The sequence below is a fragment of the Aethina tumida genome, chromosome 6 (genome assembly GCF_024364675.1).
Source record: "Aethina tumida isolate Nest 87 chromosome 6, icAetTumi1.1, whole genome shotgun sequence".
NCBI classification, from domain to species: Eukaryota; Metazoa; Arthropoda; class Insecta; order Coleoptera; family Nitidulidae; genus Aethina; species Aethina tumida.
Window position 1 is genome coordinate 14,120,301 of NC_065440.1, and position 11,881 is coordinate 14,132,181.

The window sequence follows — 11,881 nt, forward strand, 5'->3', positions numbered from 1 at the left end:
TTAAATCGACCAGGTATTAAAATTGAATTTAATGCAAACAGTGTAGACATTGTATATGATCATAGTGATAGGCAACGAATTTGTGCTATATACGCGTTTGAAGAAAATGACTTAAATTTGTCAGGACTGGACGAGTGGGTTATTAAGGAAATAAAAACAATAATCCAAAATGGAATAAGTCAAACACCGGCCGCAGTAACAACAAACAAGTTAAGAATAACATTACGTGATCTACAGCCAGTGGCCTATAAACCCCGTCATTTGTCATATGGCGAAAGATTACAAGTGAAACAAATAATAAAAGAACAAATTGAGAGTGGAATAATACGACAAAGTGAATCTCCTTATGCAAGCCCAATAGTCCTTGTCAAAAAGAAAAACGGAGACACAAGATTATGTGTAGATTATCGTGACGTAAATAAAAAAGTATTACGTAATAATTATCCTCTACCACGGATACAAGATCAGATTGACGCCCTTGCCAAAGCTGTATATTTTTGTACTCTTGATATGAAATCGGGATTTCACCAAGTTGAAATAGAAGAGAATTCAAAACATATAACTGCTTTTGTGACACCAGATGGACTTTACGAGTACAATCGAATGCCGTTTGGTTTTATAAACTCCCCATCGTGTTATCAAAGTGCCATCGATAAAGCCCTTGGACCACTTAAAGACGATATTGCGTTTGTTTACGTTGATGATGTGTTGTGCCCCTCTCGAACCATTCAAGAAGGTCTTAAGAACTTAAGAAAGGTCATTGACGCCCTTTCGAAGGCCGGATTTGTTTTAAACATAAAAAAATGTAACTTTTTCCAAACATCTGTGGAATATTTGGGTGTTGTGATCGAAAACGGTACGGTAAAACCTAGTTCGCGAAAAGTTGACGCGCTCGCTCAAACATCAGCTCCTAAAGATGTAAAAGGTGTTCGTCAATTATTAGGACTGGCTGGATACTTTAGACGTTTCGTGAAAAACTTTGCAACTTTGACAGCACCGATATCTGCACTGTTACGTAAGGGAAAAACTTTTGAGTGGACAAGTGAATGTGAAAATGTGCGATTGGATTTAGTGAAACGATTGACTTCTTATCCGATTTTGAACATTTTTGATCCGGAACTGACTACCGAACTACATACAGACGCGAGTTCGCTTGGATTGGGTGCCATACTTATGCAAAAAGACTTAAATAATGTGCTTCATCCAGTGGCGTATTATTCTAGGCGTACAACTGATTGTGAATCGCGATATCATTCTTATGATTTGGAAACTCTAGCGATAGTGGCCATAGCCACTCAGTATTTTCGCACATATCTGTATGGTATAAAGTTTACAATCTATACAGACTGTAATTCAGTAAGGGCTACAGCACTCAAAAAGGAACTACACCCCCGCGTTGCAAGATGGTGGATAAAATTGCAGGACTTTAATTTTGATATAGAATATAGACCAGGACATAAAATGGCACATGTCGACTATTTAAGTCGAAATACAGCATCTCCGACAAAACGAATTTTAGCAGCACGAATTATTGCTAACAAACCAAAGACAATTTGTGAATATCAATCAGAGGATGTGTTTTGTCAGACAATAATAAACAAAACGCATCATGAGACGGGATATATAGTGAAAGACAATTTAGTGTTTTTACAATGTTCAAATGATGGTCGCGAACGTTGTTTTGTACCTGTAGCAGCTCGACTAGAGATAATGAAACTGTATCATGATAACTCGTCTCATATTGGTGCTGATAAAATGTTAATGAAATTACGTGAGGACTTAATATGGCCACGCATGGGTAAAACAGTACGCAAATATGTTGCAAATTGTAGATCGTGTGTGTTGGGTAAATCTTTTACTGGAAAACGGAGTGGATTGTGTCAACAGAAAACGAAGTAAAATGGATACGTGGCATATTGACCATGCCGGACCTTTGGTCAAATCTAATAAATGCACTCAAATTTTAGTGGTTATAGACGCTTTTACTAAATTTGTGCGATTTTGTCCTATTAGACAAAAAAATGCCGAATGTACTATAAAGGCATTAGATGCATTATTTATGGAATTGGGTCGACCAAAACGAATAATAGCTGATCGGGGAACAGCATTTGTAGCGAGTAAATTTCGAGAATTTCTCAATGATAACTCTGTTGAGCTACACCTAATTGCAACAGGAGTTCCTAGAGGTAATGGACAAGTGGAACGCGTTATGAGAAGTTTGTTTAATGCGATGCGTGCTGTGTTGAATGAAAAAGACGAAAATAAATGGACAAAAGTGCTACCTGATATTGAGGACGATTTTAATGTAACTGTGAACAAATCGACAGGATTCGCGCCGTGGATATTAATGTTTGGTGAAAATCGACGTCTGAGAGCAACTAACGAACTGTTAAATGGTGTGCCAATACAGACAAGTGATGTGGACGCTGAAATACTTAGACAACAAGCTCACAGTCGCGTGTGCGAAGTAACCAGTAGAACAATTACAAACTTTAATAAGAAAAGAGTGCCGGCAATACCATACGCTGTTGGTGATAAAGTTGTTGTTGAAAATAGTCAGCTGTCGAATGGAGGAAAATTGAAACCAAAGTATCACGGACCCTTTGAGGTAACGCATTGTTTACCTAATGAGAGGTACGCACTCCGAAGGATTGGCAGCCGAGGTAGAACTACAATAGCAGCGCATGAACAGTTACGAACCTGGCCAGATACAGAAATTCTATAAGGTATGATGGATATAGTTTTATTTAATAAGATTGATGTGTGAATGTGTGTAAAGGTCCCTGCTTAGTAGGCTGTTTAAGGTCCCTGTGTATCAGGCTATATGTGAAGGTCCCTGCTTAGTAGGCTATGATTAAGGTCCCTGCTCGGCAGGCTATTTTTAAGGTCCCTGCGTCGCAGGCTATGTTTGAGGTCCCTACTTTGCAGGCTATGTTTAAGGTCCCTACTTTGCAGGCTATGTTTAAAGGTCCCTGCTCGGCAGGCTATTTTTAAGGTCCCTGCTCTGCAGGCTTAGATTGTTGTGTTCTGGGTCTGTGAGACAAGCGGGTAGTAGACCTGGTAGTGGTTGAACCGCCTCTGAGCTCCTGGCTAGAATATGGTATCTTTTGATAGCACTTGAGAGACATGGGTGTAACAGACCTGTTGATGGTTGAGCCGCCTCTGTGCTTCTAGTGATTGTTAACTGTGCCGCATAATAGTCTATTTTGTTAAATGATATGAGGTTTAGGCTTAGTTCTTCGAATATATTTTGAGCTTGTACTGCTGTTATAATGTTTACAGATTACCGGTGTCAGGTGAATCTTTGAAAAAACTGCGCAAGGTGCGAGGACGCCCCAATGTCAGGAAGGCCGTGTTAGCTTACGTCATCATCTTCACCGATGGACCGATGCGACGGGCTCACATCTATTTAGACTATTTTGTTTTGTAAACAAATCTGAAGGATTTGTTTATATTTGATAATCGGGGCAGTTTTTAAGAAAGAACCGGACAGTCAAGCTTTAGATGTCGAGGGTTAAAGTACGTTTGTTGTAATAAAGCGTATTATTGTGAATTTAGTGTTTTAATCAAACTAAAAAGACAGATTAACAGTCGCTAGTCTATCATAATTAATCGACTTGTATTAGAATTTTGCTTATAATAGACAATTTTTCAAGGCCTCCTTTCCAATACTTTTTAAAACAATATAATTAATATCAAATATTACGTATTCGTCTGTAATAAACTGACTTATATAAGACTAATGTTGACAGTTTCTTCTGTAGCTCATTATAAGCTAGTTCTATGAGAAGTACTTACAAGTTTTACACCACCAACTTATAATGGACAATTTATCAACACTATTTATAAGGAATATTACATACTTATAATATTTGGACTCCGCTTATAATAGATTCGTTTTAAGTGTCAATATTAGAAGAATAATACCCTAATTAAACATTTCTTACACATTAAAAAATTTTAATATATACAATTTATAATTTTTGCTTAAATATAAAATAATTTTATTATGGAAATCTTATTTTATTATATATAAGTATAAGTTATTTAAGTTTTCTTATTATAAGCAAGTTCCACCAGAAGAACTTACTTATAATTAATCGACTTGTAACAGACTTTTGCTTATAATACACAATTTTGTGGGGACTTACCTTCAATATTTTTTAACAACGTAATTAATATCAAATTTGACACACTCGTCTATAATAAATTGTGGCTTATATTAGACTAATTTTGACAGTCTCTATTGTAGCTCATTATAAGCCAATTCTATCTGAAGAACTAACATATGATTAATCGACTTTTATTAGACTTTTGCTTATAATAGACAATTTTTCAAGGCCTCCTTTCCAATACTTTTTAAAACAATATAATTAATATCAAATATTACGTATTCGTCTGTAATAAACTGACTTATATAAGACTAATGTTGACAGTTTCTTCTGTAGCTCATTATAAGCTAGTTCTATGAGAAGTACTTACAAGTTTTACACCACCAACTTATAATGGACAATTTATCAACACTATTTATAAGGAATATTACATACTTATAATATTTGGACTCCGCTTATAATAGATTCGTTTTAAGTGTCAATATTAGAAGAATAATACCCTAATTAAACATTTCTTACACATTAAAAAATTTTAATATATACAATTTATAATTTTTGCTTAAATATAAAATAATTTTATTATGGAAATCTTATTTTATTATATATAAGTATAAGTTATTTAAGTTTTCTTATTATAAGCAAGTTCCACCAGAAGAACTTACTTATAATTAATCGACTTGTAACAGACTTTTGCTTATAATACACAATTTTGTGGGGACTTACCTTCAATATTTTTTAACAACGTAATTAATATCAAATTTGACACACTCGTCTATAATAAATTGTGGCTTATATTAGACTAATTTTGACAGTCTCTATTGTAGCTCATTATAAGCCAATTCTATCTGAAGAACTAACATATGATTAATCGACTTTTATTAGACTTTTGCTTATAATAGACAATTTTTCAAGGCCTCCTTTCCAATACTTTTTAAAACAATATAATTAATATCAAATATTACGTATTCGTCTGTAATAAACTGACTTATATAAGACTAATGTTGACAGTTTCTTCTGTAGCTCATTATAAGCTAGTTCTATGAGAAGTACTTACAAGTTTTACACCACCAACTTATAATGGACAATTTATCAACACTATTTATAAGGAATATTACATACTTATAATATTTGGACTCCGCTTATAATAGATTCGTTTTAAGTGTCAATATTAGAAGAATAATACCCTAATTAAACATTTCTTACACATTAAAAAATTGTAATATATACAAATTATAATTTTTGTTTAAATATAAAATAATTTTATTATGTAAATCTTATTTTATTATATATAAGTATAAGTTATTTAAGTTTTCTTATTATAAGCAAGTTCTACCAGAAGAACTTACTTATAATTAATCGACTTGTAACAGACTTTTGCTTATAATACACAAGTTTTTGGGGACTTTTCTTCAATATTTTTTAAAACAATGTAATCAATATCAAATTTTACACACTCCTCTGTAATAAATTGTGGCTTATATTGGACTAATTTTGACAGTCTCCCCTACAGCTCATTATAAGTCAGTTCTACCAGAAGAACTAACATATAATTAATCGACTTGTATTAGAATTTTGCTTATAATAGACAATTTTTCAAGGACATCTTTTCAATACTTTTTAAAACAATATAATTAATATCAAATATTACGTACTCGTCTGTAAAAAACTGACTTATATAAGACTAATGTTGACAGTCTCTTCTGTAGCTCATTATAAGCTAGTTCTATGAGAAGTACTTACAAGTTTTACACCACCAACTTATAATGGACAATTTATCAACACTATTTATAAGGAATATTACATACTTATAATATTTGGACTCCGCTTATAATAGATTCGTTTTAAGTGTCAATATTAGAAGAATAATACCCTAATTAAACATTTCTTACACATTAAAAAATTGTAATATATACAAATTATAATTTTTGTTTAAATATAAAATAATTTTATTATGTAAATCTTATTTTATTATATATAAGTATAAGTTATTTAAGTTTTCTTATTATAAGCAAGTTCTACCAGAAGAACTTACTTATAATTAATCGACTTGTAACAGACTTTTGCTTATAATACACAAGTTTTTGGGGACTTTTCTTCAATATTTTTTAAAACAATGTAATCAATATCAAATTTTACACACTCCTCTGTAATAAATTGTGGCTTATATTGGACTAATTTTGACAGTCTCCCCTACAGCTCATTATAAGTCAGTTCTACCAGAAGAACTAACATATAATTAATCGACTTGTATTAGACTTTTACTTATAATAGACAATTTTTCAAGGCCTCCTTTCCAATACTTTTTAAAACAATATAATTAATATAAAATATTATGTACTCGTCTGTAATAAACTGACTTATATAAGACTAATGTTGACAGTTTCTTCTGTAGCTCATTATAAGCTAGTTCTATGAGAAGTACTTACATGTTTTACACCATCAACCTATAATGGACAATTTATCAACACTATTTAATATGGAATATTACATACTTGTGATATTTGGATTCTTCTTATAATACATTCGTTTTAAGAGTTAATATTGGAAGAATAGTATCCTAATTAAACATTTCTTACACATTAAAAAATTTTAGTATATACAAATTATAATTTTTGTTTAATTATAAAATAATATTATTATGGAAACCTTATTTAATTAATTGTAAGTATAAGTTATTAAAGTTTTCTTAATATAAGCAAGTTCTACCAGAAGAACTTACTTATAATTAATCGACTTGTAACAGACTTTTGCTTATAATACACAAGTTTTTCGGGACTTTTCTTCAATATTTTTTAAAACAATGTAATTAATATCAAATTTTACACACTCCTCTGTAATAAATTGTGGCTTATATTGGACTAATTTTGACAGTCTCCTCTACAGCTCATTATAAGCCAGTTCTACCAGAAGAACTAACATATAATTAATCGACTTGTATTAGAATTTTGCTTATAATAGACAATTTTTCAAGGCCTCCTTTCCAATACTTTTTAAAACAATATAATTAATATCAAATATTACGTATTCGTCTGTAATAAACTGACTTATATAAGACTAATGTTGACAGTTTCTTCTGTAGCTCATTATAAGCTAGTTCTATGAGAAGTACTTACAAGTTTTACACCACCAACTTATAATGGACAATTTATCAACACTATTTATAAGGAATATTACATACTTATAATATTTGGACTCCGCTTATAATAGATTCGTTTTAAGTGTCAATATTAGAAGAATAATACCCTAATTAAACATTTCTTACACATTAAAAAATTTTAATATATACAATTTATAATTTTTGCTTAAATATAAAATAATTTTATTATGGAAATCTTATTTTATTATATATAAGTATAAGTTATTTAAGTTTTCTTATTATAAGCAAGTTCCACCAGAAGAACTTACTTATAATTAATCGACTTGTAACAGACTTTTGCTTATAATACACAATTTTGTGGGGACTTACCTTCAATATTTTTTAACAACGTAATTAATATCAAATTTGACACACTCGTCTATAATAAATTGTGGCTTATATTAGACTAATTTTGACAGTCTCTATTGTAGCTCATTATAAGCCAATTCTATCTGAAGAACTAACATATGATTAATCGACTTTTATTAGACTTTTGCTTATAATAGACAATTTTTCAAGGCCTCCTTTCCAATACTTTTTAAAACAATATAATTAATATCAAATATTACGTATTCGTCTGTAATAAACTGACTTATATAAGACTAATGTTGACAGTTTCTTCTGTAGCTCATTATAAGCTAGTTCTATGAGAAGTACTTACAAGTTTTACACCACCAACTTATAATGGACAATTTATCAACACTATTTATAAGGAATATTACATACTTATAATATTTGGACTCCGCTTATAATAGATTCGTTTTAAGTGTCAATATTAGAAGAATAATACCCTAATTAAACATTTCTTACACATTAAAAAATTGTAATATATACAAATTATAATTTTTGTTTAAATATAAAATAATTTTATTATGTAAATCTTATTTTATTATATATAAGTATAAGTTATTTAAGTTTTCTTATTATAAGCAAGTTCTACCAGAAGAACTTACTTATAATTAATCGACTTGTAACAGACTTTTGCTTATAATACACAAGTTTTTGGGGACTTTTCTTCAATATTTTTTAAAACAATGTAATCAATATCAAATTTTACACACTCCTCTGTAATAAATTGTGGCTTATATTGGACTAATTTTGACAGTCTCCCCTACAGCTCATTATAAGTCAGTTCTACCAGAAGAACTAACATATAATTAATCGACTTGTATTAGAATTTTGCTTATAATAGACAATTTTTCAAGGACATCTTTTCAATACTTTTTAAAACAATATAATTAATATCAAATATTACGTACTCGTCTGTAAAAAACTGACTTATATAAGACTAATGTTGACAGTCTCTTCTGTAGCTCATTATAAGCTAGTTCTATGAGAAGTACTTACAAGTTTTACACCACCAACTTATAATGGACAATTTATCAACACTATTTATAAGGAATATTACATACTTATAATATTTGGACTCCGCTTATAATAGATTCGTTTTAAGTGTCAATATTAGAAGAATAATACCCTAATTAAACATTTCTTACACATTAAAAAAATTTAATATATACAAATTATAATTTTTGTTTAAATATAAAATAATTTTATTATGGAAACCTTATTTTATTAATTATAAGTATAAGTTATTTAAGTTTTCTTATTATAAGCAAGTTCTGCCAGAAGAACTTACTTATAATTAATCGACTTGTATTAGACTTTTGCTTATAATAGACAATTTTTGAAGGCCTCCTTTTCAAATACATTTTAAAATAATATAATTAATAACAAATATTATGTATTCGTCGGTAATAAACTGACTTATATAAGACTAACAGTCTCTTCTGTAGCTCATTATAAGCTAGTTCTATGAGAAGTACTTACATATTTTACACCACCAACTTATAATGGACAATTTATCAACACTATTTAATAAGGAATATTACATACTTATAATATTTGGACTGTGCTTATAATAGATTCATTTTAAGTCTCAATATTAGAAGAATAAAAGCCTAACTTACACACTAAAAAATTTTAATATATACAAATTATAATTTTTGTTTAATTATAAAATTATTTTATAGTGGAAACCTTTATTATTAATTATAAGTTATTTAAGTTTTATTATTTTTTGTTTCAGTTTCAGTCCGACAATTTCTCTTTTGTGTTGCCTCTCATTTTTACAAAAATCAGCAAAAAACACCAACGCAAAGTATGTTTATTTATATTGTTTGTTTATCTATCTTTTTTCTTGATTAACACCAACTAACATAAATATTTCTAAATGTTAGGAATATTTAAGGAACAAGAAAATAAATCAGTTCATAAATATGCCTAACGAAAAACTTAACTAATAAAACCTAATCCAATCGCGTTTACACAAAAGACCAGACCCACATTAGTGCCAGATCTCCAGAATTTATGCAAATTATCAATATTCCCCGCGTCATCGGATTTTCGCCGACCGCAACTATTAATTTTAAATCTCGCAAGGTCCGTATATCCCGTGGCCAAAAACCGAACGCTCGTTCGTCGTATCGTTAAACGCGATTGATATCTGACTAACAACCCCCGACCGATACGCCATCGATTTTATTGTTTGCACAAATCCAACCGCACGTTCGGAAATAATTAGGTGCACATTCACCGTCACCGCCATCCGGATCGTTGTAAATAGGCGGATGTGTTTCGTGTGGCGGCCAAACCTGCGACTTGGAAACGTTAATTGAAGATTTGCCTTGCAAATTACTAATCAGGGGGCCCAACTGAATTGTTCGAAACGTTTCGATTTCTTGCGCAAACAAGAACGGATTAAGACGGTCCGTAGCCGGATGTAATTTATGCCGGCTACATCTGCCACCTTTTGCCCGGAATTAGACGCCGGGGTGAAAGAATAGCGTTATGCGGGGGTAATTTGTAATCGCGTCGGACGCATTCGTTGTTTCCGTGTTGGAGAATCGTTTTGCGTATTAAAGTAAGTAAATGCGGCGTTTCGGTAAATTGAACGGGATTCGAAATTTTATCTTGAGTACTCGCGACAGTTGATACACTGGCAATCGGGGTGAGTTATTCAGTTGGAGCGTGCGAAACAGACGTGGCGGAAAAAAGTCGCAGTCGGAAACGTTTAATCGCGATCGACGGAGTTTTTCGATGCGATCTACTTCCGGAAAGTTTTACGTCTTTTAAGCTCTCTTTTGTGCGACCCGGCGTGTCTGACTCTGTCTTTTAATTTTACAAGTGATGAGCACATTTGCATTTTTAAACTGCCTTTTTTAGTGCCTGGAGTTTAGGAGTATTTGACTTGTTCTTGTTAAGAGTTTGTAACTGGGTAAAAGCTTGTTGTATAAGAAAAGCCTCTTACAATGTCTTTTATTCTCGATAATATCTCATAAATTAACTTCTGTGTATAAAACAGTTGTCTTGATCCTGACAAACAATTGTTTAATAAACTATAATAAGCTTATTTTTAAGTCTGACCTAAGTAGGATAAAATAACTTTGGTTCAGTGTAATTATATCCCAGTTTCCGTTTAGTTTTCAGTCGATTCTGATATTATTTTAAATTTTAACAATAACGATGATTATTTAATAAAATTCTAAGTTTATTCTTAAACTTGACCAACGTGGGAGACAAAACTTGGTTTCTATACAATTATGTCCCACTCTCCCTTCAGTTTTCAGTCAGTTCTAATATTATTTTAAATTTTAACATTATCAAACAATTATTTATTAAAATTCCAAGTTTATTCTTAAGTCTGACCAACGGTGGAGACTAAATTTGGGTTCTGTGCAATTATATACCACTCTTTTTTCAGTTTTCAGTCGGTTCTAATATTATTTGAAATTTTAACATTAACAAACAATTATTTATTAAAATTCCAAGTTGATTCTTAAGTCTGACCAATGTAGGAGACAAAACTTGGGTTCTATGCAATTATATCCCACTCTCCCTTGAGATGAAATTTGGGTTCTGTGCAATTATACACCACTCTTCTTTCAGTATTCAGTCGGTTCTAATATTATTTGAAATTTTAACTGTATCGAACAATTATTTATTTAAATTCTATGTTTATTCTTAAGCCTGACAAATGTAGGAGACATAACTTGGGTTCTATGCAATTATATCCCACTCTCCCTTCAGTTTTCAGTCGGTTCTAATATTATTTGAAATTTTAATACTAACGTACAATTATTTATTAAAATTCCAAGTTGATTCTTAAGTCTGACCAATGTAGGAGACAAAACTTGGGTTCTATGCAATTATATCCCACTCTCCCTTCAGTTTTCAGTCGGTTCTAATATTATTTAAAATTTTAACATTAACAAACAATTATTTATTAAAATTTTAAGTTTATTCTTACGTCTGACCAACGCGGGTGAAAAAATTTGAATTTTGTGCAATTATATCCCACTTTCCCGTCAGTTTTCAGTCGATTCTAATATTATTTGAAATTTTAATACTAACGTACAATTATTTATTAAAATTCTAAGTGTATTCTTAAGCCTGATCAATGTGTGAAATGAAATTTGGGTTCTGTGCAATTATATACCACTCTTCTTTCAGTATTCAGTCGGATCTAATATTATTTGAAATTTTAACTGTATCGAACAATTATTTATTTAAATTCTATGTTTATTCTTAAGCCTGACCAATGTAGGAGACAAAACTTGGGTTCTATGCAATT

At 30.9% G+C, this 11,881-nt stretch overlaps 1 protein-coding gene across 1 annotated transcript in view; it reads left to right on the forward strand.

Moving 5' to 3' along the window:
• LOC126265999 (uncharacterized) overlaps nucleotides 1-10,383 on the forward strand; it is a 61,303-nt gene extending 50,920 nt beyond the window's left edge. Inside the window, exons 4-5 of the mRNA XM_049969123.1 lie at nucleotides 9,338-9,409; nucleotides 10,272-10,383. Coding sequence (XP_049825080.1) covers nucleotides 9,338-9,409; nucleotides 10,272-10,383 — 184 coding nt within the window. The remainder of the gene's footprint in view (nucleotides 1-9,337; nucleotides 9,410-10,271) is intronic.
• The last annotated feature ends 1,498 nt before the right edge of the window (nucleotides 10,384-11,881 follow it).